Genomic DNA, 27,866 nt, shown 5'->3' on the forward strand with positions numbered 1-27,866 from the left:
TCTTTCTTTCTCTCTTTCTTTCTTTCTCTCTCCCTTTCTCACTTTTGTCTCTCTCCCCTTTGACCCTTTCTTTCTCTTTCTCTCTCTCTCTGGTTTAATCCTGCTTTAGTCCAGTCCCAGTCCGTCTCCATAAACTCCCATTAAACATAAACAAACGGGACACCTCCACTTCCTGGTTCCCGCCCCCCTGGGCTCCCATTGGCCGCCCGGGCGGAACACGGGCTCTGATTGGCCGGGGCCGTGGTCCGCAGACACTCCGCCGCATTAGCCCTGTCCTCGGCTGAACCCTCCCTCTCCTCAGCCTCCTCGTCTCCTCCTGTCTGCTCCATCCTCCAGAAGCATCCAGACCCGAGCCAGGACCGGGACCACACCAGGACCACGGGAGAAGCCGGCCCGAGGTAAGGACCGGTCCACAGCCCGCTCGTGTCCCGGTTTAGTCCTGACTCAGAGCCTGGTGCAGCTTTAACTCTATCTTTTCCTCCAGGTTTTCAGTAAAGACCTGCTTTAGTCCTGTTTTAGTCCTTCTTTAGTCCTGCTTTAGTCCTGTTTTAGTCCTGCTTTAGTCCTGCTTTAGTCCTGTTTTAGTCCTTCTTTAGTCCTGCTTAAGTCCTGTTTTAGTCCTGCTTTAGTCCTGCTTTAGTCCAGCTTTAGTCCTGCTTTAGTCCTGCTTTAGTCCTGCTTTAGTCCTGCTTTAGTCCAGCTTTAGTCCTGCTTTAGTCCTGCTTTAGTCCTGTTTTAGTCCTGCTTTAGTCCAGCTTTAGTCCTGCTTTAGTCCTGCTTTAGTCCTTCTTTAGTCCTGCTTTAGTCCTGCTTTAGTCCAGCTTTAGTCCTGCTTTAGTCCTGCTTTAGTCCAGCTTTAGTCCTGCTTTAGTCCTGCTTTAGTCCTGCTTTAGTCCAGCTTTAGTCCTGCTTTAGACCAGCTTTAGTCCTGCTTTAGTCCTGCTTTAGTCCAGCTTTAGTCCTGCTTTAGTCCTGCTTTAGTCCTGTTTTAGTCCTGCTTTAGTCCTGCTTTAGTCCAGCTTTAGTCCAGCCTTAGTCCTGCTTTAGTCCTGCTTTAGTCCTGTTTTAGTCCCGCTTTAGTCCTGCTTTAGTCCCGCTTTAGTCCCGCTTTAGTCCAGCTTTAGTCCAGCTTTAGTCCTGTTTTAGTCCCGCTTTAGTCCTGCTTTAGTCCTGCTTTAGTCCTGCTTTAGTCCAGCTTTAGTCCTGCTTTAGTCCCGCTTTAGTCCTGCTTTAGTCCTGCTTTAGTCCTGTTTTAGTCCTGCTTTAGTCCTGCTTTAGTCCTGCTTTAGTCCTGCTTTAGTCCTGTTTTAGTCCCGCTTTAGTCCCGCTTTAGTCCTGCTTTAGTCCTGCTTTAGTCCTGCTTTAGTCCTGTTTTAGTCCTGCTTTAGTCCTGCTTTAGTCCTGCTTTAGTCCTGCTTTAGTCCTGCTTTAGTCCCGCTTTAGTCCCGCTTTAGTCCCGCTTTAGTCCAGCTTTAGTCCAGCCTTAGTCCTGCTTTAGTCCAGCTTTAGTCCAGCCTTAGTCCTGCTTTAGTCCAGCTTTAGTCCTGCTTTAGTCCTGCTTTAGTCCTGCTTTAGTCCAGCTTTAGTCCTGCTTTAGTCCTGTTTTAGTCCAGCTTTAGTCCTGCTTTAGTCCAGCTTTAGTCCAGCCTTAGTCCTGCTTTAGTCCTGCTTTAGTCCTGTTTTAGTCCCGCTTTAGTCCTGCTTTAGTCCTGCTTTAGTCCAGCTTTAGTCCCGCTTTAGTCCCGCTTTAGTCCCGCTTCAGTCCAGCTTTAGTCCAGCTTTAGTCCTGTTTTAGTCCCGCTTTAGTCCCGCTTTAGTCCTGCTTTAGTCCTGCTTTAGTCCAGCTTTAGTCCAGCTTTAGTCCTGCTTTAGTCCAGCTTTAGTCCAGCTTTAGTCCTGCTTTAGTACTGCTTTAGTCCAGCTTTAGTCCTGCTTTAGTCCAGCTTTAGTCCAGCTTTAGTCCTGCTTTAGTCCAGCTTTAGTCCTGCTTTAGTCCAGCTTTAGTCCTGCTTTAGTCCAGCTTTAGTCCAGCTTTAGTCCAGCTTTAGTCCTGCTTTAGTCCTGCTTTAGTCCTGCTTTAGTCCAGCTTTAGTCCTGCTTTAGTCCAGCTTTAGTCCAGCTTTAGTCCTGCTTTAGTCCAGCTTTAGTCCTGCTTTAGTCCAGCTATAGTCCTGCTTTAGTCCTGCTTTAGTCCTGCTTTAGTCCAGCTTTAGTCCTGCTTTAGTCCAGCTTTAGTCCAGCTTTAGTCCTGCTTTAGTCCTGCTTTAGTCCTGCTTTAGTCCCGCTTTAGTCCTGCTTTAGTCCTCCTTTAGTCCTGCTTTAGTCCTGCTTTAGTCCTCCTTTAGTCCTGCTTTAGTCCTGCTTTAGTCCTGCTTTAGTCCTGTTTTAGTCCTGCTTTAGTCCTGCTTTAGTCCTGCTTTAGTCCAGCTTTAGTCCTGCTTTAGTCCAGCTTTAGTCCTGCTTTAGTCCAGCTTTAGTCCTGCTTTAGTCCAGCTTTAGTCCAGCTTTAGTCCAGCTTTAGTCCTGCTTTAGTCCAGCTTTAGTCCCGCTTTAGTCCAGCTTTAGTCCAGGTTTAGTCCTGGTTTAGTCCTGCTTTAGTCGTGCTTTAGTCCTGCTTTAGTCCAGCTTTAGTCCAGCTTTAGTCCTGCTTTAGTCCAGCTTTAGTCCAGCTTTAGTCCAGCTTTAGTCCTGCTTTAGACCTGCTTTAGTCCAGCTTTAGTCCAGCTTTAGTCCTGCTTTAGTCCAGCTTTAGTCCAGCTTTAGTCCAGCTTTAGTCCTGCTTTAGTCCTGGTTTAGTCCTGGTTTAGTCCTGGTTTAGTCCTGCTTTAGTCCTGCTTTAGTCCTGCTTCAGTCCTGCTTTAGTCCTGCTTTAGTCCAGCTTTAGTCCAGCTTTAGTCCTGCTTTAGACCTGCTTTAGTCCAGCTTTAGTCCAGCTTTAGTCCTGCTTTAGTCCAGCTTTAGTCCTGGTTTAGTCCTGGTTTAGTCCAGCTTTAGTCCTGCTTTAGTCCAGCTTTAGTCCTGCTTTAGTCCTGGTTTAGTCCTGCTTTAGTCCTGTTTTAGTCCTGCTTTAGTCCTGCTTTAGTCCAGCTTTAGTCCAGCTTTAGTCCAGCTTTAGTCCTGCTTTAGTCCAGCTTTAGTCCTGGTTTAGTCCTGGTTTAGTCCTGGTTTAGTCCTGCTTTAGTCCTGGTTTAGTCCTGGTTTAGTCCTGGTTTAGTCCAGCTTTAGTCCAGCTTTAGTCCAGCTTTAGTCCTGCTTTAGTCCTGCTTTAGTCCTGGTTTAGTCCTGGTTTAGTCCTGGTTTAGTCCAGCTTTAGACCTGCTTTAGTCCTGCTTTAGTCCAGCTTTAGTCCAGCTTTAGTCCAGCTTTAGTCCTGCTTTAGTCCTGCTTTAGTCCTGCTTTAGTCCAGCTTTAGTCCAGCTTTAGTCCTGCTTTAGTCCTGCTTTAGTCCTGCTTTAGTCCCGCTTTAGTCCTGCTTTAGTCCTCCTTTAGTCCTGCTTTAGTCCTGCTTTAGTCCTCCTTTAGTCCTGCTTTAGTCCTGCTTTAGTCCTGCTTTAGTCCTGTTTTAGTCCTGCTTTAGTCCTGCTTTAGTCCTGCTTTAGTCCAGCTTTAGTCCTGCTTTAGTCCAGCTTTAGTCCTGCTTTAGTCCAGCTTTAGTCCTGCTTTAGTCCAGCTTTAGTCCAGCTTTAGTCCAGCTTTAGTCCTGCTTTAGTCCAGCTTTAGTCCCGCTTTAGTCCAGCTTTAGTCCAGGTTTAGTCCTGGTTTAGTCCTGCTTTAGTCGTTCTTTAGTCCTGCTTTAGTCCAGCTTTAGTCCAGCTTTAGTCCTGCTTTAGTCCAGCTTTAGTCCAGCTTTAGTCCAGCTTTAGTCCTGCTTTAGACCTGCTTTAGTCCAGCTTTAGTCCAGCTTTAGTCCTGCTTTAGTCCAGCTTTAGTCCAGCTTTAGTCCAGCTTTAGTCCTGCTTTAGTCCTGGTTTAGTCCTGCTTTAGTCCTGGTTTAGTCCTGGTTTAGTCCTGCTTTAGTCCTGCTTTAGTCCTGCTTCAGTCCTGCTTTAGTCCTGCTTTAGTCCAGCTTTAGTCCAGCTTTAGTCCTGCTTTAGACCTGCTTTAGTCCAGCTTTAGTCCAGCTTTAGTCCTGCTTTAGTCCAGCTTTAGTCCTGGTTTAGTCCTGGTTTAGTCCTGCTTTAGTCCTGCTTTAGTCCAGCTTTAGTCCTGCTTTAGTCCTGGTTTAGTCCTGCTTTAGTCCTGTTTTAGTCCTGCTTTAGTCCTGCTTTAGTCCAGCTTTAGTCCAGCTTTAGTCCAGCTTTAGTCCTGCTTTAGTCCAGCTTTAGTCCTGGTTTAGTCCTGGTTTAGTCCTGGTTTAGTCCTGCTTTAGTCCTGGTTTAGTCCTGGTTTAGTCCTGGTTTAGTCCAGCTTTAGTCCAGCTTTAGTCCTGCTTTAGTCCTGCTTTAGTCCTGGTTTAGTCCTGGTTTAGTCCTGGTTTAGTCCAGCTTTAGACCTGCTTTAGTCCTGCTTTAGTCCAGCTTTAGTCCAGCTTTAGTCCAGCTTTAGTCCTGCTTTAGTCCTGCTTTAGTCCTGCTTTAGTCCAGCTTTAGTCCAGCTTTAGTCCTGCTTTAGTCCAGCTTTAGTCCAGCTTTAGTCCAGCTTTAGTCCTGCTTTAGTCCTGCTTTAGTCTTGCTTCAGTCCTGCTTTAGTCCTGCTTTAGTCCAGCTTTAGTCCAGCTTTAGTCCTGCTTTAGACCTGCTTTAGTCCAGCTTTAGTCCAGCTTTAGTCCTGCTTTAGTCCAGCTTTAGTCCTGGTTTAGTCCTGGTTTAGTCCAGCTTTAGTCCTGCTTTAGTCCAGCTTTAGTCCTGCTTTAGTCCTGGTTTAGTCCTGCTTTAGTCCTGTTTTAGTCCTGCTTTAGTCCTGCTTTAGTCCAGCTTTAGTCCAGCTTTAGTCCTGCTTTAGTCCAGCTTTAGTCCTGGTTTAGTCCTGCTTTAGTCCTGGTTTAGTCCTGCTTTAGTCCTGGTTTAGTCCTGGTTTAGTCCAGCTTTAGTCCAGCTTTAGTCCAGCTTTAGTCCTGCTTTAGTCCTGCTTTAGTCCTGCTTTAGTCCTGCTTTAGTCCTGCTTTAGTCCCGTTTTAGTCCCGCTTTAGTCCAGCTTTAGTCCTGCTTTAGTCCTGCTTTAGTCCCGTTTTAGTCCCGCTTTAGTCCAGCTTTAGTCCAGCTTTAGTCCTGCTTTAGTCCTGCTTTAGTCCTGCTTTAGTCCTGCTTTAGTCCTGCTTTAGACCTGCTTTAGTCCTGCTTTAGTCCAGCTTTAGTCCTGCTTTAGTCCTGCTTTAGTCCTGCTTTTGTCCAGCTTTAGTCCTGCTTTAGTCCTGCTTTAGTCCTGCTTTAGTCCTGCTTTAGTCCAGCTTTAGTCCTGCTTTAGTCCAGCTTTAGTCCAGCTTTAGTCCAGCTTTAGTCCTGCTTTAGACCTGCTTTAGTCCAGCTTTAGTCCAGCTTTAGTCCTGCTTTAGTCCAGCTTTAGTCCAGCTTTAGTCCAGCTTTAGTCCTGCTTTAGTCCTGGTTTAGTCCTGCTTTAGTCCTGGTTTAGTCCTGGTTTAGTCCTGCTTTAGTCCTGCTTTAGTCCTGCTTCAGTCCTGCTTTAGTCCTGCTTTAGTCCAGCTTTAGTCCAGCTTTAGTCCTGCTTTAGACCTGCTTTAGTCCAGCTTTAGTCCAGCGTTAGTCCTGCTTTAGTCCAGCTTTAGTCCTGGTTTAGTCCTGGTTTAGTCCAGCTTTAGTCCTGCTTTAGTCCAGCTTTAGTCCTGCTTTAGTCCTGGTTTAGTCCTGCTTTAGTCCTGTTTTAGTCCTGCTTTAGTCCTGCTTTAGTCCAGCTTTAGTCCAGCTTTAGTCCAGCTTTAGTCCTGCTTTAGTCCAGCTTTAGTCCTGGTTTAGTCCTGGTTTAGTCCTGGTTTAGTCCTGCTTTAGTCCTGGTTTAGTCCTGGTTTAGTCCTGGTTTAGTCCAGCTTTAGTCCAGCTTTAGTCCAGCTTTAGTCCTGCTTTAGTCCTGCTTTAGTCCTGGTTTAGTCCTGGTTTAGTCCTGGTTTAGTCCAGCTTTAGACCTGCTTTAGTCCTGCTTCAGTCCAGCTTTAGTCCAGCTTTAGTCCAGCTTTAGTCCTGCTTTAGTCCTGCTTTAGTCCTGCTTTAGTCCTGCTTTAGTCCCGTTTTAGTCCCGCTTTAGTCCAGCTTTAGTCCTGCTTTAGTCCTGCTTTAGTCCCGTTTTAGTCCCGCTTTAGTCCAGCTTTAGTCCAGCTTTAGTCCAGCTTTAGTCCTGCTTTAGTCCTGGTTTAGTCCTGCTTTAGTCCTGGTTTAGTCCTGGTTTAGTCCTGCTTTAGTCCTGCTTTAGTCCTGCTTCAGTCCTGCTTTAGTCCTGCTTTAGTCCAGCTTTAGTCCAGCTTTAGTCCTGCTTTAGACCTGCTTTAGTCCAGCTTTAGTCCAGCGTTAGTCCTGCTTTAGTCCAGCTTTAGTCCTGGTTTAGTCCTGGTTTAGTCCAGCTTTAGTCCTGCTTTAGTCCAGCTTTAGTCCTGCTTTAGTCCTGGTTTAGTCCTGCTTTAGTCCTGTTTTAGTCCTGCTTTAGTCCTGCTTTAGTCCAGCTTTAGTCCAGCTTTAGTCCAGCTTTAGTCCTGCTTTAGTCCAGCTTTAGTCCTGGTTTAGTCCTGGTTTAGTCCTGGTTTAGTCCTGCTTTAGTCCTGGTTTAGTCCTGGTTTAGTCCTGGTTTAGTCCAGCTTTAGTCCAGCTTTAGTCCAGCTTTAGTCCTGCTTTAGTCCTGCTTTAGTCCTGGTTTAGTCCTGGTTTAGTCCTGGTTTAGTCCAGCTTTAGACCTGCTTTAGTCCTGCTTTAGTCCAGCTTTAGTCCAGCTTTAGTCCAGCGTTAGTCCTGCTTTAGTCCTGCTTTAGTCCTGCTTTAGTCCAGCTTTAGTCCAGCTTTAGTCCTGCTTTAGTCCAGCTTTAGTCCAGCTTTAGTCCAGCTTTAGTCCTGCTTTAGTCCTGCTTTAGTCCTGGTTTAGTCCTGGTTTAGTCCTGGTTTAGTCCAGCTTTAGACCTGCTTTAGTCCTGCTTTAGTCCAGCTTTAGTCCAGCTTTAGTCCAGCTTTAGTCCTGCTTTAGTCCTGCTTTAGTCCTGCTTTAGTCCTGCTTTAGTCCCGTTTTAGTCCCGCTTTAGTCCAGCTTTAGTCCTGCTTTAGTCCTGCTTTAGTCCCGTTTTAGTCCCGCTTTAGTCCAGCTTTAGTCCAGCTTTAGTCCAGCTTTAGTCCTGCTTTAGTCCTGGTTTAGTCCTGCTTTAGTCCTGGTTTAGTCCTGGTTTAGTCCTGCTTTAGTCCTGCTTTAGTCCTGCTTCAGTCCTGCTTTAGTCCTGCTTTAGTCCAGCTTTAGTCCAGCTTTAGTCCTGCTTTAGACCTGCTTTAGTCCAGCTTTAGTCCAGCGTTAGTCCTGCTTTAGTCCAGCTTTAGTCCTGGTTTAGTCCTGGTTTAGTCCAGCTTTAGTCCTGCTTTAGTCCAGCTTTAGTCCTGCTTTAGTCCTGGTTTAGTCCTGCTTTAGTCCTGTTTTAGTCCTGCTTTAGTCCTGCTTTAGTCCAGCTTTAGTCCAGCTTTAGTCCAGCTTTAGTCCTGCTTTAGTCCAGCTTTAGTCCTGGTTTAGTCCTGGTTTAGTCCTGGTTTAGTCCTGCTTTAGTCCTGGTTTAGTCCTGGTTTAGTCCTGGTTTAGTCCAGCTTTAGTCCAGCTTTAGTCCAGCTTTAGTCCTGCTTTAGTCCTGCTTTAGTCCTGGTTTAGTCCTGGTTTAGTCCTGGTTTAGTCCAGCTTTAGACCTGCTTTAGTCCTGCTTTAGTCCAGCTTTAGTCCAGCTTTAGTCCAGCGTTAGTCCTGCTTTAGTCCTGCTTTAGTCCTGCTTTAGTCCAGCTTTAGTCCAGCTTTAGTCCTGCTTTAGTCCAGCTTTAGTCCAGCTTTAGTCCAGCTTTAGTCCTGCTTTAGTCCTGCTTTAGTCCTGCTTCAGTCCTGCTTTAGTCCTGCTTTAGTCCAGCTTTAGTCCTGCTTTAGACCTGCTTTAGTCCAGCTTTAGTCCAGCTTTAGTCCTGCTTTAGTCCAGCTTTAGTCCTGGTTTAGTCCTGGTTTAGTCCAGCTTTAGTCCTGCTATAGTCCAGCTTTAGTCCTGCTTTAGTCCTGGTTTAGTCCTGCTTTAGTCCTGTTTTAGTCCTGCTTTAGTCCTGCTTTAGTCCAGCTTTAGTCCAGCTTTAGTCCTGCTTTAGTCCAGCTTTAGTCCTGGTTTAGTCCTGGTTTAGTCCTGGTTTAGTCCTGCTTTAGTCCTGGTTTAGTCCTGGTTTAGTCCTGGTTTAGTCCAGCTTTAGTCCAGCTTTAGTCCAGCTTTAGTCCTGCTTTAGTCCTGCTTTAGTCCTGGTTTAGTCCTGGTTTAGTCCAGCTTTAGACCTGCTTTAGTCCTGCTTTAGTCCAGCTTTAGTCCAGCTTTAGTCCAGCTTTAGTCCTGCTTTAGTCCTGCTTTAGTCCTGCTTTAGTCCTGCTTTAGTCCCGTTTTAGTCCCGCTTTAGTCCAGCTTTAGTCCTGCTTTAGTCCTGCTTTAGTCCCGTTTTAGTCCCGCTTTAGTCCAGCTTTAGTCCAGCTTTAGTCCTGCTTTAGTCCTGCTTTAGTCCTGCTTTAGTCCTGCTTTAGTCCTGCTTTAGACCTGCTTTAGTCCTGCTTTAGTCCAGCTTTAGTCCTGCTTTAGTCCTGCTTTAGTCCTGCTTTAGTCCTGCTTTAGTCCTGCATTAGTCCTGCTTTAGTCCTGCTTTAGTCCTGCTTTAGTCCAGCTTTAGTCCTGCTTTAGTCCTGCATTAGTCCTGCTTTAGTCCTGCTTTAGTCCTGCTTTAGTCCTGCTTTAGTCCTGCTTTAGTCCAGCTTTAGACCTGCTTTAGTCCTGCTTTAGTCCTGCTTTAGTCCTGCTTTAGTCCAGCTTTAGTCCCGCTTTAGTCCCGCTTTAGTCCTGCTTTAGACCTGCTTTAGTCCTGCTTTAGTCCAGCTTTAGTCCTGCTTTAGTCCTGCTTTAGACCTGCTTTAGTCCTGCTTTAGTCCAGCTTTAGTCCTGCTTTAGTCCTGCTTTTGTCCTGCTTTAGTCCAGCTTTAGTCCTGCTTTAGTCCTGCTTTAGTCCTGCTTTAGTCCTGCTTTAGTCCTGCTTTAGTCCAGCTTTAGTCCTGCTTTAGTCCTGCTTTAGTCCTGCTTTAGTCCTGCTTTAGTCCAGCTTTAGTCCTGCTTTAGTCCTGCTTTAGTCTTGCTTTAGTCCCGCTTTAGTCCCGCTTTAGTCCTGCTTTAGACCTGCTTTAGTCCTGCTTTAGTCCAGCTTTAGTCCTGCTTTAGTCCTGGTTTAGTCCTGCTTTAGTCCAGCTTTAGTCCTGCTTTAGTCTTGCTTTAGTCCTGCTTTAGTCCAGCTTTAGTCCAGCTTTAGTCCTGCTTTAGTCCTGCTTTAGTCCAGCTTTAGTCCTGCTTTAGTCTTGCTTTAGTCCTGCTTTAGTCCCGCTTTAGTCCAGCTTTAGTCCAGCTTTAGTCCTGCTTTAGTCCTGCTTTAGTCCTGCTTTAGTCCTGCTTTAGTCCTGCTTTAGACCTGCTTTAGTCCTGCTTTAGTCCAGCTTTAGTCCTGCTTTAGTCCTGCTTTAGTCCTGCTTTTGTCCAGCTTTAGTCCTGCTTTAGTCCTGCTTTAGTCCTGCTTTAGTCCTGCTTTAGTCCAGCTTTAGTCCTGCTTTAGTCCTGCTTTAGTCCTGCTTTAGTCCTGCTTTAGTCCTGCATTAGTCCTGCTTTAGTCCTGCTTTAGTCCTGCTTTAGTCCAGCTTTAGTCCTGCTTTAGTCCTGCATTAGTCCTGCTTTAGTCCTGCTTTAGTCCTGCTTTAGTCCTGCTTTAGTCCAGCTTTAGACCTGCTTTAGTCCTGCTTTAGTCCTGCTTTAGTCCTGCTTTAGTCCAGCTTTAGTCCCGCTTTAGTCCCGCTTTAGTCCTGCTTTAGACCTGCTTTAGTCCTGCTTTAGTCCAGCTTTAGTCCTGCTTTAGTCCTGCTTTAGACCTGCTTTAGTCCTGCTTTAGTCCAGCTTTAGTCCTGCTTTAGTCCTGCTTTAGTCCTGCTTTAGTCCAGCTTTAGTCCTGCTTTAGTCCTGCTTTAGTCCTGCTTTAGTCCTGCTTTAGTCCTGCTTTAGTCCAGCTTTAGTCCTGCTTTAGTCCTGCTTTAGTCCTGCTTTAGTCCTGCTTTAGTCCAGCTTTAGTCCTGCTTTAGTCCTGCTTTAGTCTTGCTTTAGTCCCGCTTTAGTCCCGCTTTAGTCCTGCTTTAGACCTGCTTTAGTCCTGCTTTAGTCCAGCTTTAGTCCTGCTTTAGTCCTGGTTTAGTCCTGCTTTAGTCCAGCTTTAGTCCTGCTTTAGTCTTGCTTTAGTCCTGCTTTAGTCCAGCTTTAGTCCAGCTTTAGTCCTGCTTTAGTCCTGCTTTAGTCCAGCTTTAGTCCTGCTTTAGTCCTGGTTTAGTCCTGCTTTAGTCCTGTTTTAAGGCGAGATGCTGCAGGTGAAAAGGAAACACATTTATTTAGAGAAATCGTTTAAACTTTTGCTGTCGATTACTGTCAAAAGGAATCCGATGTGTAAAAACCTTCCAGACGTGGTTGAGTGGAGCCTGTGAAGTGTGGGGTCTGGAGGAGATGTTGTTAAAGAGTGGAATGAAAATGGCCCTAAAGTTTTGTATTTGGATGACAGAGTGTTGTCGGGGGGATTCCGTGCGTCGCTTTCTTATTACTCTAAGATGTTATGGGCATAAAGAATGGATGTTGTGTCCCGCCTCTGTGGAGCTCGTCCCGGGTCTGTGCTGTCCCAGAGTCTGGGTAAGGTTTCCTCTGCCACTAAAAACATGTACAATAGGCCCGGATGAATCATGATCCAGCCACTGGGGGTTTGAGCCTCCGCCGTGCCGATCCGATCTTATCCGATACCAGGGATGTCACGATTCAAACTTTTTGAGGCCCAATTATTGTGAGAACCCCCACCTGAACGGAGCTTATTTTGTGCAGTTCGGCATTACCCAAATCTAAAAGCTTCTTTGAAAAAGTGTCAAAATAGCAGCAAAAACCAGGATAAAAAGGTGCTAGAAAAGCGACTATAACAAGATAACAAAGAGACGAAAACATGAAAAAAAACGTGAAAAAATGTGGTGACAAAAAATGTACGATCAGTTTTGTAGGTCTCAGCTTTCAAATGAGGCGCTACTCTGGCCTATAGATACAGACGGCATCTCGTCATAGAAGGGGGCGTGGCTTCGCCGATGGGGTAAATAGAATCTTTAGAGAAACACAATTTCCAGTTTTCTGCCATTTTCTGGTGGAAAATCAACTTATTTATCACATAAATAGAGTCAGGTGTAAATCAGGCCCATATGGATATTTTCTCAAAGCAGATTGTTCAGTAGAAGTGAAAAAACGGCAGTCGTAGCTAGCGCTAGCTAACCGCTAGCATTAGCCCGATGCTAACATGTAGCATCAAGTTATCATTCTCTGTTTTTCATGTATTTATGGGCTGTTGAACCACTTTGCTCCTCCCCATGTCTTTGTATCTTTATTTAGTAGAAACTATATTCATAATTCAGCATTTGTTAAAGTAGTTTATGAATAATTAGAGAAAGTTTAGATTTTTCTCCCTTAACTGTTTTCAAACATGACCATATATGGGCGACTCCAGAGATGCCGTCTGTATCTGTACGCTGTAAGCCCCTATCGAGAAGCTTTTAGATTTGGGTAATGCGGGACTGGAGACGCACGGTTAAAGTGGTGAGTAAGAGGTTAAATGTACATATTTGTTTTTAATAAAGACTGGGTTCATTGAACATTTAGCCTGTTTTTATCTTTATGCTTTGACCTTTTATGTAGAGGATAATACGCAGACACAGGAGAACATGCAAACTCCACACAGAAAGGCCCCGTCCCAGGTGGGAATCCAACCCGGACCTTTGAGCTGTGAAGCACGAGCTCTAACCTCTGTGCCACCGTGCCTTCCTGTGGCTGCTGAGTGAAAAAGGGAATAGTCTTTTTTATGGGTTCAATAAAGTCTGATTTTTTCTTATAAATGAGATGTTACAGCATTTCACACTTTTACTTAAAGTACTTATGACACATGTCAACATCGTTAATACAATTATATTTAAGATTCCAGTTTCCCACATTTTGGCCATTTTTGTGATGTTTATAGTTTCACTTCCTTATTGGACACTGACAGGAAGTGACGTAGATAGAGGCAAACTGTTTTAAAATGTTGCCGTGCCAACCATGTTATATCAATACATTTGCTAAGTGATGATGTCATCGCTCCACTTCCGGGTCCAATGGAACTTTAGCCCCATTCACTGTAATGGGATTTAGCTGATTTGAACCTGCTCTTTTAACACATCTACTCACAAAGAAATATCACATTTACTCTGGATCATCAGCATAAGTAAGAGCTTTATTTGTCATTGCACAACAAAATCGTTTTTGGCCTTTTATCTGTTTCTGCGGGAGATTTAGATAAAGTTTTTTTCAATGAAGTAGTCTATAACTGTGTTAACAGACGTATAAATGAGAGATATTCACCTTATTCCGCCCCGCCCTCTTTTGCGTTGTCTCGGCACCTCCGCTGTCCTGACACTTCCGGTCGAGCGAACTTCCGGAATAAGGTGAAAAGCAGCTGTGGAGCTTTACCTCGATCTACAGTATGTCACTTCCTGTCAGTAGCCTAAAAATGCAAATAAAAATAACTTTTCTGCCCAACATTTCTTCATTCATTTGCTGCTTCACTGAAATAAAATAATGATAATTATTCCTTACAGCAGATGTTATCCATCATATTTCCGTCATATTTTCAAGAGCACTAAAACCTGTCATATGCACTTAAAGTGATCCAGTCATGGATCTGTCCCAGCTGGATCAGCTGGAACAGCTGTGAGCCGAGGCCTTTTCACAGCGATCAAAAGAACTCATTTAGTGATTGAATCTCAGGTTCAAATGATTCATTTAGAGTCGGTGAAAGTTGTGTTTTTAAAAACGTGAGAGCCAAAACAGGTATCGGATATTTGGAATCGATACTCGATATTGTATATCTTTCTAGTATCGGCTCCGATATGCGATACCAGTAACCAGGCTTCTGTGGGTGGGTCCCAAAGGGCAGCCGTGGCTTGTATGTTGTGAATGTGAATTGTTCTGTGTGAAAGAGGCTCTAATCTAATAAACGCCTTCTTTCTGTGGCTGCAGATGATGATCCAAGTGTGTCATTGTGGCAGTGTCATGATACAGCACAAGCACCGCCATCTGGTGGTTGTAAAAATGTATTACAGCTCATCGACCATCTGCTGATGAAGTGAATTGAGTGATAAGTTTGGGCTTGTGAGAATAGAAAGGAATTACAGCAGTCACTCTCAGCCCATTCTCCAACACTTTCTACATGAGCTTGAGGACTCACATTTTAGATGCATTTTCTTTTTGTTCTGAAGAGTCTGAACTCAATCTACAAACATCTGGGTCAATAGAGGAAAGTGTAAAGTATATAACTGGAGTTTTCTCCAGGGTGAGCTCCACATACAGTAATACATAGCATACGTAGCTCTCTGCAGTTTTTGTTGCATTAAAGTAGCTCTCCGGGTGAAAAAGGTCGGAGACCCCTGAAGTAGAGCCTGATCTCGAAATGAAGCCACTGATGAAGATGATGTAATACAAAGTGTGAGTGATGTAGTCAGATTTAAATGACAAAATGAGTCTGAATGGAATGACAAGCACTGGCAACAAAAAATGATCTTAAGGAAATAAATGACTCAAATTTACAAGAATCAAAAGATTTCATCTAAAATGAGTTGGTTTGGGTTCTAGTCTCAGATGAAATAATTTATTCAGGCTTGACAAAGAAATGTTTTTAAAATGTAAAAGTCCAAGAGGTATTAGTGCTTGTTCCATTTTTATCTGATCTTAGATTCTTTTAAACCGACTCAAATTCAACGTAAAGTCTCTTAATTCAAGTGATGTTAGTCATTCATCTCATTTAAGATGGTCATTTTTCCAGTGAAGTGAAGAGTTTCCGCTGTTTTAGATCAATATTGCCTTTTCGAGCCAACAAAGTGTAAGATACTGATGAGGATGTGTTACCTGCAAAGCCTAAAACCCGCTCTATAACTAACGGAGCCGTCCTGTGTTTCCAGAGCCAGACCTGACATGGAGATGCAGACGGTGCTGACGACCTTCCGTTCACACCTGTAGAGCCCCACCTGGTTCCTCCCGGCCCCCGTCACAGACCCGTCCCGGCGCAGACAATGGCGGAGGGGCTACTGCAGGTGCACGTGCCCGACTTCGGCAGCTCGGTGCTGGGCAGCCTGGAGGAGCAGCGCGCCTCAGGGCAGTACTGCGACGTCCACATCCTGGTGCAGGGCCAGGTGTTCAAGGCCCACCGCGCCGTGTTAGCCGCCTCCTCGCTTTACTTCAGAGACCTGTTCAGCTCCGAGCCCGACCACATGCAGGTACTGCACACCGCAAAGACCAGAAATACGGCAAAAAGTCATTGACGAGTACATTTGCCCTGGATTTGAGAAAGCAACCAATGAAACTTACACCGCAACGACTCATCAGAGACACTGTAATACCCTTTTATCCGAAATAGGGAAAAAACAGTTTTTGATGGTTAGTGTGGGTGATGGGAGTGAGGTGGTTAGTGTGGGTGATGGGAGTGAGATGGTTAGTGTGGGTGATGGGAGTGAGATGGTTAGTGCAGGTGATGGGAGTGAGATGGTTAGTGCGGGTGATGGGAGTGAGATGGTTAGTGTGGGTGATGGGAGTGAGATGGTTAGTGCGGGTGATGGGAGTGAGATGGTTAGTGTGGGTGATGGGAGTGAGATGGTTAGTGTGGGTGATGGGAGTGAGATGGTTAGTGCAGGTGATGGGAGTGAGATGGTTAGTGCGGGTGAAGGGAGTGAGATGGTTAGTGTGGGTGATGGGAGTGAGATGGTTAGTGTGGGTGATGGGAGTGAGATGGTTAGTGTGGGTGATGGGAGTGAGGAGGTTAGTGTGGGTGATGGGAGTGAGATGGTTAGTGTGGGTGATGGGAGTGAGATGGTTAGTGTGGGTGATGGGAGTGAGGTGGTTAGTGTGGGTGATGGGAGTGAGGAGGTTAGTGTGGGTGATGGGAGTGAGATGGTTAGTGTGGGTGATGGGAGTGAGATGGTTAGTGTGGGTGATGGGAGTGAGGAGGTTAGTGTGGGTGATGGGAGTGAGGAGGTTAGTGTGGGTGATGGGAGTGAGATGGTTAGTGTGGGTGATGGAAGTGAGGAGGTTAGTGTGGGTGATGGGAGTGAGATGGTTAGTGCGGGTTATGGGAGTGAGATGGTTTGTGTGGGTGATGGGAGTGAGATGGTTAGTGTGGGTGATGGGAGTGAGATGGTTAGTGCGGGTTATGGGAGTGAGATGGTTTGTGTGGGTGATGGGAGTGAGATGGTTAGTGCGGGTTATGGGAGTGAGATGGTTTGTGTGGGTGATGGGAGTGAGATGGTTAGTGTGGGTGATGGGAGTGAGATAGTTAGTGCGGGTGATGGGAGTGAGATGGTTAGTGCGGGTTATGGGAGTGTGATGGTTAGTGCGGGTAAGGGGGTGAGATGGTTAGTGTGGGTGATGGGAGTGAGATGGTTAGTGTGGGTGATGGGAGTGTGATGGTTAGTGCGGGTTATGGGAGTGAGATGGTTTGTGTGGGTGATGGGAGTGAGATGGTTAGTGCGGGTTATGGGAGTGAGATGGTTTGTGTGGGTGATGGGAGTGAGATGGTTAGTGTGGGTGATGGGAATGAGATAGTTAGTGCGGGTGATGGGAGTGAGATGGTTAGTGCGGGTTATGGGAGTGTGATGGTTAGTGCGGGTAAGGGGGTGAGATGGTTAGTGTGGGTGATGGGAGTGAGATGGTTAGTGTGGGTGATGGGAGTGTGATGGTTAGTGCGGGTAAGGGGGTGAGATGGTTAGTGCGGGTGATGGGAGTGAGATGGTTAGTGTGGGTGATGGGAGTGAGATGGTTAGTGTGGGTGATGGGAGTGAGATGGTTAGTGTGGGTGATGGGAGTGAGATGGTTAGTGCAGGTGATGGGAGTGAGATGGTTAGTGCGGGTGAAGGGAGTGAGATGGTTAGTGTGGGTGATGGGAGTGAGATGGTTAGTGCGGGTGATGGGAGTGAGATGGTTAGTGCGGGTGATGGGAGTGAGATGGTTAGTGTGGGTGATGGGAGTGAGATGGTTAGTGTGGGTGATGGGAGTGAGATGGTTAGTGTGGGTGATGGGAGTGAGATGGTTAGTGTGGGTGATGGGAGTGAGATGGTTAGTGTCGGTGATGGGAGTGAGATGGTTTGTGTGGGTGATGGGAGTGAGATGGTTAGTGCGGGTGATGGGAGTGAGATGGTTAGTGTGGGTGATGGGAGTGAGATGGTTAGTGCGGGTGATGGGAGTGTGATGGTTAGTGCGGGTAAGGGGGTGAGATGGTTAGTGTGGGTGATGGGAGTGAGGAGGTTAGTGTGGGTGATGGGAGTGTGATGGTTAGTGTGGGTGATGAGAGTGAGATGGTTAATGTGGGTGATGGGAGTGAGATGGTTAGTGTGGGTGATGGGAGTGAGATGGTTAGTGAGGGTGATGGGAGTGAGATGGTTAGTGTGGGTGATGGGAGTGAGATGGTTAGTGAGGGTGATGGGAGTGAGATGGTTAGTGTGGGTGATGGGAGTGTGATGGTTAGTGTGGGTGATGAGAGTGAGATGGTTAATGTGGGTGATGGGAGTGAGATGGTTAGTGCGGGTGATGAGAGTGAGATGGTTAGTGTGGGTGATGGGAGTGAGATGGTTAGTGTGGGTGATGAGAGTGAGATGGTTAGTGTGGGTGATGGGAGTGAGATGGTTAGTGTGGGTGATGGGAGTGAGATGGTTAGTGCGGGTGATGAGAGTGAGATGGTTAGTGTGGGTGATGGGAGTGAGATGGTTAATGTGGGTGATGGGAGTGAGATGGTTAGTGCGGGTGATGGGAGTGAGATGGTTAGTGTGGGTGATGGGAGTGTGATGGTTAGTGTGGGTGATGAGAGTGAGATGGTTAATGTGGGTGATGGGAGTGAGATGGTTAGTGCGGGTGATGAGAGTGAGATGGTTAGTGTGGGTGATGGGAGTGAGATGGTTAGTGTGGGTGATGGGAGTGAGATGGTTAGTGTGGGTGATGGGAGTGAGATGGTTAGTGCGGGTGATGGGAGTGAGATGGTTAGTGTGGGTGATGGGAGTGAGATGGTTAGTGCGGGTGATGGGAGTGAGATGGTTAGTGCGGGTGATGGGAGTGAGATGGTTAGTGTGGGTGATGGGAGTGAGATGGTTAGTGCGGGTGATGGGAGTGAGATGGTTAGTGCGGGTGATGGGAGTGAGATGGTTAGTGCGGGTGATGGGAGTGAGATGGTTAGTGTGGGTGATGGGAGTGAGGCGGTTAGTGCGGGTGATGGGAGTGAGATGGTTAGTGCGGGTGATGGGAGTGAGATGGTTAGTGCGGGTGATGGGAGTGAGATGGTTAGTGTGGGTGATGGGAGTGAGATGGTTAGTGCGGGTGATGGGAGTGAGATGGTTAGTGTGGGTGATGAGGGTGAGATGGTTAGTGCGGGTGATGGGAGTGAGATGGTTAGTGTGGGTGATGGGAGTGAGATGGTTAGTGCGGGTGATGAGGGTGAGATGGTTAGTGCGGGTGATGGGAGTGAGATGGTTAGTGCGGGTGATGGGAGTGAGATGGTTAGTGTGGGTGATGGGAGTGAGATGGTTAGTGTGGGTGATGGGAGTGAGATGGTTAGTGCGGGTGATGGGAGTGAGATGGTTAGTGTGGGTGATGGGAGTGAGATGGTTAGTGCGGGTGATGAGAGTGAGATGGTTAGTGTGGGTGATGGGAGTGAGGTGTTTTTTATGTATAGTCGCAAGCTGACCCTACAGAGTCTAAATCAAGGGTGGGGAACCTTTTTCACATCAAGGGCCAAATCAATGTTCATGAAATGCCCCAAGGGCCTTGCAGTTTAGCCGTATACATTCTAGAGTTTATACAACAGAGGTAGGACTGATAGCATGGATGATCATCATTTCTATGCATGTCTAACACCTAATACGAATTTCCTCAAGGGTGTTTTTTATCCAAACACATTTGTCCTTTCAACTCGTAGACTTTAACATGTTTCGAGGTGATTATCTTTCTTTATGTCTGTAAAAAAACATGAGGGTTTTTCACCCATTTTAGACAATGCATTTTGGAAATGATCATGTTTTGCGGGCCGGATTGAAGTGCTATTGGGCCGCATTTGCCCCCCCCCCCCCCCCGGCCTTACCCACCTCTGGTCTAAACCCTAACCCCATTCAGTCCACAGAGTCCCCGTCGGTGCTGGAGCTGCCCTCCTCTGTGTCTCCCGCCTGTTTCCAGCAGATCCTGTCCTTCTGTTACACCGGCCGCCTGATGGTGGCGCCGCAGGAGCAGCTGGTGCTCATGTACACGGCGGGATACCTGCAGATCCAGAACATTGTGGAACGAGGCATGGAGCTGCTGATGAAGACGGCCTCCTCGTCCTCGTCTCCGCTGTGCTGCGACTCACAGGTGCCACACGCGACCAGGCTCTGAGAGTTTATTAAAGCTATATCCACGTGAAATAAATGTATAGCTTCAAAAGTGCTTGAAATAATGGATGCATATTTTCAGCTGTTTTTTGGAATGTCTTTTCATCATTATAGTCAAACGACTTTACTAGTATTGCAATAATAGCAGTTGATGAGACTATAACTTGGACCGGAATCGTCTGTGTGTCTAAATAAATAAAAATGAAAAAAAGGGACTAAAAACATTGACAACATTTGAAAGAGCAATAGGACGGTGCGAATAGTGTTAATCACATCAAACGAAGGGGAAAAAAAGGGGAGTTGCACAGTGGCTGAGTGGTTAGCACTCTTGCCTCACAGCTAGAAGGTCCCGCCCATGTTCACAGATGACAGCATCATGAATAAATGCCTGAATAAATACTGAATAGCAGGAGTCCCAGAGCTGACCCTTGTGGGACCCCTTCTGTGCCTGTTTTAGGCTCTTTGAACAGTTATTCGTCGCCTGAACGCGGCCCGTTGTGTTTGTTTCAGACCTCAGCCGAGGAGCTGGGCGGTTTCGAGCCTCCGGGACAGCAGAACAGCGCCTCCCACAGGCAGAGTCCGGACCAGCCCTGTCTCAGCCCCGAGGAGCTCCTGCTGTCTGTGGCTCGAATCAAACAGGAGCGAGCATCCACCCCGCCCCATGAGGAGGAGCTGGAGACCAGGTACGACAGGAGCACTTAGGCCAACGCTCAGGGGGAACAGGGAAAAGAATCATGTGGAGATGTATCATTTCACACTTCTGCTGTCGATTTTCTGTCATTTTCTGTTTTAGTATAAGACTATGGCATGAATTGTAGATTGTTGATCTTTTCAAATGTAAGTTTTTATTTTGTTGATACATCAATAGGGCTGGGCAAACATATTTAAAATATGTATTGTCTCGAACCAGACAACAAAACAAAAATGTTTATGTATTCCATAAAATACTATTTGTTTTAAATTCTTGCCATTTATTTAAGCTGAAACAACCAAGTCACTTCCTTTAAAGCTGTCCCTGAACCAACAGCAACTTGGATCTAAAGATTTCAGTACCTAAACCTTTATCCAAAACCGTACAGGTTTTTTTTATGTGGTTCAAAGCTCAATAAACCAAGCTAGGAATGAGATATTGAAAACTCTTGTTAGGTCCAAGTGTGGAGTCTTATGGAGTGGAGATGTTGTTAAAGATGAAAACGGCCCTAAAGTTTAGTCCCTTTGTCTCTGCACATGCCCCTGTGTATATTTGTCCCGTCTTTTGCCGCTGCTGTCTCCCACAAAGGAAATGACCATCTTTGGATTACAGTGTCACAGCCTTTCGTGCTACACGCGGATACCAAACATGTCAGTATTAAGGAATGAATAAGCGTGGGAAAGACCAGGGAGCTACACAGCCATGTTGGAGTCACTTCCTGGATAAATCTTCGGCTCAAAGTGATAAAAAAGTCAGAGAGAGAGAGAGTCTGTTCTGTTTTATACTCTGACATTAAAATGAAGATGTTAAAGTGAAAACTATTGCCCATGTGTGAACAGTTGATGCTTCCACCTGCAGCGTCTCCTTAGAAGGTGTGTCTTATTAGGTGTACAAAGGTGTGATCTCTCTTTCTCCTCAGGGCGGAGCTCAGGGGCGGGGCTCTGTGTTACCTGAGCGCGGGCGTGGCTCAGATGCAGTCCTTCCTGGTGCCAGCAGGGGGGCGCTGCAGTCCCAGCTCCAGTCCTCAGGCCGAAGAAGAACTGGACGAAGAATTTTACACAAACTCTGTCAACGCCAGCCTCTACCAGCACCTCTACCCCTACTGTACGTCCCTGCTCACGTGTACATGGTGGGAGTAAGCCAGGGGTTCAGTTCAGTTCATTTATTCATGAAACACAGTGACATGCAAGGCCACACTTTCATTATGCTCAATAATGCCACGGGCGACATGGCAGTGCAGTTAGTCCAGCTTCACAGCTAGAAAGTCCCGGGTTCGATTCCCACCTGGTCGGGACCTTTCTGTGTGGAGTCTGCATGTTCTCCCTGTGTCTGCGTAGGTTTCCTTCGGGTACTCCGGGTTCCCCAACCACTAAAAACATGTACAATAGGCCAGAATGAATGATGTGTGTGTGAGCGACTGTACAATTGTCTCATGTAAAGCGCTTTGTGACTATGTCTGTGAAAGGCGCTATATAGATAAAGTTATTTTCTTCTTCTCTTCTCAATAGGAGCAAGAGGAAGTAGAGACTTGTACTTAACCCTCTTCAACATCAACAGTTGACACAGTTCATACAGAATGATTCCACAATGCCTCAGCTACTCCATTTTGCCGGCCTGAAACTGTTGCAGTGCTACTGTAGATGTACCACCTTTCGATCGGCACTCCCAACACAGCCCTTACCTGTCCCTGCACCATGTCAACACAAACACATCCAGAGATCGCTATACGTACACATTTTTGAAGGAGCAGAAGCATCAACAGTTAGCACGCGCTAACACAGTCAGAGTTTAGCATTATGACTAAGTTTACAAAAGACAGTGAACTGATGCAGGTGTGTAGCCTGTCCAGCCAGATTACAAGCTTTTCCTCTTCTTTAAGGCAGGCGCAGGTCACCTGACAACTCCCAGGTTTTCCTCAGAACAAAAGATTCTTTAGGTCATGAAAAATGTTACAATTAACTGGTTTCACTATTAGAAATATAATCTGGTCGAGCGATGAGTAAAAAAGTCTGTCCACTGCTCATTATAAGTTAACTTTAGGGAACCATGACTCACTGAAGCAGCAGCAGTATGCGGATGAACAGCGCCATAGAGCACTGGTGGAGAGATGATGTAACTGCATCCCCAAAACAACATGGAACATAAACAACATATAACACAAAAAGATAAAACTATAAGACTATAAGACTATAAGGGCATGCGTAAGAAGAGCACATTTAAACTATGATAAAGACAACAACAATTTGACACAAAACAACAGTGTGAGTGTATTTACAGATGTGCAGGTGTATTAAGTGTTAGCAGCAGATATGAGTAGACCAAAGAGCGGCTTCACACATCTGCACCAACAAACCCTCGTATCACCACCCTCGTATCACCACTCACCTCCATCCATTAAACCATTAAACGCAATAGTTTTCACATTCAGACGAGCTAATGTTACAGTAGCGCGACTCACTGCCCCCTTCTGACCGTGTCCGTTACTGCGTGTCTGTGTCCAGTGCCGGAGAAGCTGGACATGCTGCCGCTGCCGCTGGCTAACGAGCGGCGTGCGTGTGTTCTGATCGGCCGAGACAACATGGCGCTGCCGGCGAGTCTGGTGAGTCAGATCGGGTACCGGTGCCACCCTGCGCTGTACGCGGAGGGAGACCCCGGGGAGAAGCTGGAGCTGGTGGCCGGGTCCGGAGTCTTCATGACCAGAGGGCAGCTCATGAACTGCCACCTGTGCGCCGGCGTCAAACACAAGGTGCTGCTGAGGAGGCTGCTGGCCACCTTCTTCGACCGGTGAGCACCAGACCGGGGTATTCCTCTGCAGTCTTAGTCCATGTACTTACACCTTTGAACTGTCTCCATAGAAACACTTTGGCCAACAGCTGCGGCACCGGGATCCGCTCCTCCACCAACGACCCCACCAGAAAACCTCTGGACAACCGGGTCCTCAACACCGTCAAACGTAAGGACTAAACCAGGAATAAACAGGACTAAACCGAGCTAAGCCAAGACTTAAGTATGCTCCAAATTATTATGCAAATGAGATTTTCGAAATGATCAACTCAAATGACAGTCAGCATAATTTTCAAGTCTTTAGCTGTTAGAGGATCATTTGAATGTGCTTGAAAAAACGTCCCAGTGAAAACAGTATTTTATTCAAAAAAATATATAATAAACAACTTAAAATGCACTGTTGCAAATGATTATGCACAGCAGCGTTTCATCAGCAGCGTCATTTGTTGAATTTGTAGCATTAGGAGGTCATATTTACTGAAATCAAAAAATATTTTAACATAGGAGCCCTTCTTTGAGCAGCTTCAATATTCTTAAATCCATTAAACTTGTGTTTTGGACAGTTTCTGCTTGGGTTTCTTTGCAGGATGTTAGAATAGCCTCAGAGCTGCTGTTTGGATGAAAACTGCCTCCCACCCTCATAGATGTTTTGCTTGTTGAGGCTCCAAAGGTTCTCAATACGGTTGAGGTCAGGGGAGGAGGGGGTCCACATCATGAGTTTCTCTCCTTTTATGCCCATAGCAGCCAGTGATGCAGAGGTTTTCTTTACAGTATGACACATGGTGCGTTGTCATGATGAAGATGATCTTGTTAGCATAGTTACCATAGCAGAAAGTAGTCAGTCATAAACTCCACATATTTTTCAGAGGTCATTTTCACACCTTCAGGGACCCTAAAGGGACAGACCAGCTCTCTCCTCATGATTCCAGGCCAAAAAATGACTCCGCCCCCTCCTTGCTGACATCACAGCCTTGTTGGGACATGGTGGCCATTCATTAGTGAACAAGACCGTTTGAAAATGAGTCCTCGTGTATTTCTGAGCGACTGCAGCCGCTTCTGTTCATCAGCTTCAATTATCAATTTAGGGGAGGCCGGATAGAAGGTTTATGCACAACTGCAACCTCTGGAGGGTCCTACACCTTCATATTCAGGAGGCTTCAGAGGCAGCTTTAAATACCTGTATGCTGCTTTGTAGCAGCTGTTCTCTTATTATGCAAAATCAACTTTTTCAAGCTTTACATCATGTTATTATGTCATTCCCTCATTAATACATGCCTGAAGTGTTGCCTTGGCACATTCACATCTTTTTGAGTAATCTGTAAAAACTCTGATGGCGGCCATTTTAGGGATAGGTTTGCCTGAGTCCTCCTAGGAACGCCCCCACCTCCTGGAGACGCCTCCGACCTTTCGTCACCAGCAGAGTAGCCAACCACTGCTTAATTAAAATACAATAGTCAATGACATCAAAGGCTGCTGTGAAGTCCAGTAATTCAGCTCCCACTGATTTCTTTTCATCCAAAGCTATTAACCATTGGTCTGTCATATGTGCTAGAGCGGTGTTTGTAAAGTGGCCCGGTCTGTGTGCATGCTGAGCTCTTGTAAGGAGCTCATTTTTGTTGAAATATTTCACAACTTGGTTAAAAACAATTCTTTACTGAGCACAGGAAGTAAACTGATTGGTCTGCAGTTTGCACCAGTGAATGCTGATGTTCCATCTTTGAGTAGGGGAATAACTTTTGATTGTTTCCAAAGGTCTGGGAATGTTCCGCTGGAGATCGATTGATTAAAAATGTGATAAATTGGTTTGACAATCGTACTGGAAGCAACTTCAATTATTTTTCCATCCAGATCATGGATGCCAGGTGACGTGTCCTCTGAGAGACTGTGTAGCATCTCTTCAACAGTCTTGTGATCCACTGTCTCCAGATTGATGTGGCACGCTTTACCAAGCATCAAATCATTGATCATTTTGCTACAATTGTCCGTTGAGTTCATCTGGGACCTTTGCTTGTGAAGAAATGATTAAAATAGTTGGCGACATCTGCTGGCCTGGTGAGGAATCTCCCCTCACATTCCACAAACCTAGGAGTCGACTTCTTCTTTTTACACATCAGAACATTCAAGGTCTTCCACAGTTTTTTACTGTCGCTGGCAGCTTCGCAGATCCTCTGAAGTAATCTCTCTTTTTACGATAGTTCAGTTTTGACACTTATATACTTATATACTTATATTCTGGTCTGCATAAATTCCTGTTTTTTGAGCAACAGCCTTGGCCTGGTCCCTCTGAATCATTAAGGATCTGAGTTCACTGTCCACCCATGGTGCACTGTTGCTCCTGATGGTTCTTTTCCTGAGTGGGGCATGCTTGTTAACCACTTCCATTAGTTTGTCCATAAACATGTTTAAAGCAGTATTTACATCTTGCTGTTCACAAACATCTGTCCATTGCAACTGGTTAATGTCTGTTGAAAATAAATCCAGACGATCCTAGCCCCTGATTTAGGCATTTTAGTTCTTCCTGTTACAGCAATCAAGTTATGATCACTACAACCAACAGCAATTGATACAGCTTGTGAACAGAGCTCAGGTACATTTGTAAATATGTGATCTATACAGGGAGACGTCTTCACACTGTCCTTATTAATCCAGATTCTTTTAGGCTGATTGACAACCTGAGATAGGTGACAGATTCTGGTCAAGAAAGACAATTTATTATACATTGTGCAACTTTTGGAAAACCAATCTATATTAAAGTCACCTAAAATAAAAACATCTTTGCCCTCATCACAGACGTTGTCAATATTTTCACATAACTCATCTAAATAGCGTGCACTAGAATCTGGAGGCCTATAACAACAGCTGATAAATATAGGTTTAGTGTATGGGATATGAATCTGTACCCATGAAATTTCTATGGCCGAGTTCATGAGGTCCTCTCTTGATGCAGCCATAAAATCTTCTTGAATATACAGAGCGACACCCCCTCCATGTCTGTTCCTTTCTCTTCTGTATAAATTATGTCCACCAACCGTTAAAGATGAATTATCAAGAGTCTCGTCCAAGTGCGTTTCTGACAGTGCAAAAATGTGAACACAATTATTTTGGCAGATACTCCTTATTTCCTCCACCTTATTCCTTAGGCTGCATATATTGAGGTGGGCTAAAATGAGACCCTTCTTCGAAAAGTTCAAAAGAGGGCCAGTTTTACCATTGGAACTTCTGTCCATAATTAAAAGTCAGTTAAAACCAATTGACTCATCATCCCCTAAGTGACAAGGTGATGAAAGAAGTTATGTATCCCGTGTTTGATTTTCTTTTGGCCAAATGACAAGTGACATACCTCAGAGTGGCTTTGTTCCGTCCCTTGCAGCTTTGAGCTTTGAGGGCCACAGTTCCTTTCGTGTCTGTAGCACAGTCGCTGAGTCCCCTTCAGTTTACTTACTGAAGAAAGGATCTGGTGTTTATCTTTGAGGTGTTTTTCAGTGGCTGGTTCTGCTCAGGTGTTTGAGATTGATTTCAGTGACTCAAAGAAATGTGAGACACAACACCATCCATGAGTTCAAGGGGCGTATAGTTCGGTCGTAGCCGCGTCCGCACCATTAGCTCTAATGCTAACGGCCTGTCGGTCAAAGTCCAGCCCTCATTATTATGTATACCAGATTTCTTAAATGTTTCTTACGAAAACCCGCCTTTTTCCCTTTAACTATAACTAACCCAGTGTTATCACAGGTGGAATATGTAGCTGTAGAAGGTTTTTTTTAAATGAGGCACCAGGCTTTCAGTTGTTTAGAATGTGTCTAAAGTGCAATGGTTTCTAATTTGCCGCCCACATATGGAGGTGCTGCTGCCATGGCGGACAATGTCGGCCCCTGGCGTCGCGGTCTTAAAGCAGTGCAACCAGCGGTCATTGGTCAGAACTTTGGTTTAACCCTCTGCCTCTCCGTCCACAGTGAACTGTCAGAACTTTGGTTTAACCCTCTGCTTCTCCATGCACAGTGAACTGTCAGAACTTTGGTTTAACCCTCTGCTTCTCCGTCCACAGTGAACTGTCAGAACTTTGGTTTAACCCTCTGCTTCTCCGTCCACAGTGAACTGTCAGAACTTTGGTTTAACCCTCTGCTTCTCCGTCCACAGTGAACTGTCAGAACTTTGGTTTAACCCTCTGCCTCTCCGTCCACAGTGAACTGTCAGAACTTTGGTTTAACCCTCTGCCTCTCCGTCCACAGTGAACTGTCAGAACTTTGGTTTAACCCTCTTCTTCTCCGTCCACAGTGTACTGTCAGAACTTCGCTCCCAACTTTAAGGAGAGTGAGATGAACGTGATCGCGGCCGACATGTGCACCAACGCCCGGCGCGTCCGCAAACGCTGGCTGCCCAAGATCCAGTCGCTGCTGCCGACCGCTGCCCCGCCCCGCCTCAAGGCACGCAGGGGTGGGGCCAACACGGGGGGCGGGGCCAACGCCGGCGCGAGCCAGTCATCGTCCTCCCCCTTCGACGTGGACCTGCGCTCGTACCTGCCACTGCCCGAGCCGCTGAAGGAGGCGCCGTTCGGGACGTCGCGAGGGGGCGGGGCCAGTGAGGGGGCGGGGAATAGCGGGGAAGGAGCAGGGCTAACGGGAGCGGTTGCAACGGCGGCGGCGGCTGACGGTGGACATTCTTCAGAACAGCATGAGTCCTCGTCCGACGCGTCATCGACCTCCTCACATCCTTCGCCTCAGCCGCCGGAACAGGACTAAATATATCACTTTAATAATCAGGAGCAGGACTAAATATATCACTTTAATAATCAGGAGCAGGACTAAATATATCACTTTAATAATCAGGACCAGGACTAAATATATCACTTTAATAATCAGGACCAGGACTAAATATATCACTTTAATAATCAGGACCAGGACTAAATATATCACTTTAATAATCAGGACCAGGACTAAATATATCACTTTAATAATCAGGACCAGGACTAAATACTTAACATTTATGAATGAATTAATATAAGGTGAGACGCTGCAGGTCAAACAGGGAAAACATACATTTTAAACTTTAGCTCATTTAATGTTTTCATGTATTAAAAACAATACATTTAATCCATAAAATCCAAACAAAAATGTTTATATCTTGTATTCTGGATCTTTTTGTTTTTGAATGAACCAGTTGTGACAAAATCTGTTTTTTGTTTTGCAGTTTAACGGTCAATAAATCAGGCTGGAATTAGGATAGCGCTTTATATTAAGGTGTGCTCGTGAAGTATTAATAAGGTATTAATAAGCATTAATTAATAGTAATAGTAATCCTAACCTTAAACAGATTACTAATACTTATTAATACTTAATGAGCACACCTTAATGTAAAGCGATACCAAAATCAGATCTGTAAAAACCCTCTGTGAAAAAAGCTTCCAAATGTAGGGAGTCTGTGAAGGGTGGAGTCTGTAAAGGGTGGAGTCTTTAAAGGGTGGAGTCTTTAAAGGGTGGAGTCTGTAAAGGGTGGAGTCTGTAAAGGGTGGAGTCTGTAAAGGGTGGAGTCTGTAAAGGGTGGAGTCTGTGAAGGGTGGAGTCTTTAAAGGGTGGAGTCTGTGAAGGGTGGAGTCTGTAAAGGGTGGAGTCTGTAAAGGGTGGAGTCTTTAAAGGGTGGAGTCTTTAAAGGGTGGAGTCTGTGAAGGGTGGAGTCTTTAAAGGGTGGAGTCTGTGAAGGGTGGAGTCTGTGAAGGGTGGAGTCTGTGAAGGGTGGAGTCTGTAAAGGGTGGAGTCTGTAAAGGGTGGAGTCTGTGAAG

At 45.9% G+C, this 27,866-nt stretch overlaps 1 protein-coding gene across 1 annotated transcript; it reads left to right on the forward strand.

Annotated features, from left to right (window-relative positions):
* The first annotated feature begins 265 nt into the window (after positions 1–265).
* On the forward strand, positions 266–26,871 carry LOC306968289 (nucleus accumbens-associated protein 2-like). The gene is made up of 8 exons (XM_079563631.1): positions 266–398; positions 14,179–14,493; positions 18,368–18,598; positions 19,129–19,301; positions 20,229–20,413; positions 21,811–22,093; positions 22,165–22,262; positions 26,366–26,871. The coding sequence occupies exons 2-8, from the start codon at positions 14,290–14,292 to the stop codon at positions 26,827–26,829; spliced, it is 1,638 nt and encodes a 545-aa protein (XP_079419757.1). The 5' UTR covers positions 266–398; positions 14,179–14,289; the 3' UTR covers positions 26,830–26,871.
* Positions 26,872–27,866: the final 995 nt, after the last annotated feature.

Source organism: Gobius niger, assembly GCF_951799975.1.
Source record: "Gobius niger genome assembly, chromosome: 1".
Lineage (NCBI taxonomy): Eukaryota > Metazoa > Chordata > Actinopteri > Gobiiformes > Gobiidae > Gobius > Gobius niger.

Coding starts and splice junctions, on each gene's coding strand:
- LOC306968289 (XM_079563631.1), top strand. CDS start 14,290: ATGGCGGAGGGGCTACTGCAGGTGCACGTGCCCGACTTCGGCAGCTCG. Junction 19,302..20,228: donor GAGGAGGAGCTGGAGACCAG/GTACGACAGGAG, acceptor CTTTCTCCTCAG/GGCGGAGCTCAGGGGCGGGG. Junction 22,094..22,164: donor CTGGCCACCTTCTTCGACCG/GTGAGCACCAGA, acceptor CTGTCTCCATAG/AAACACTTTGGCCAACAGCT.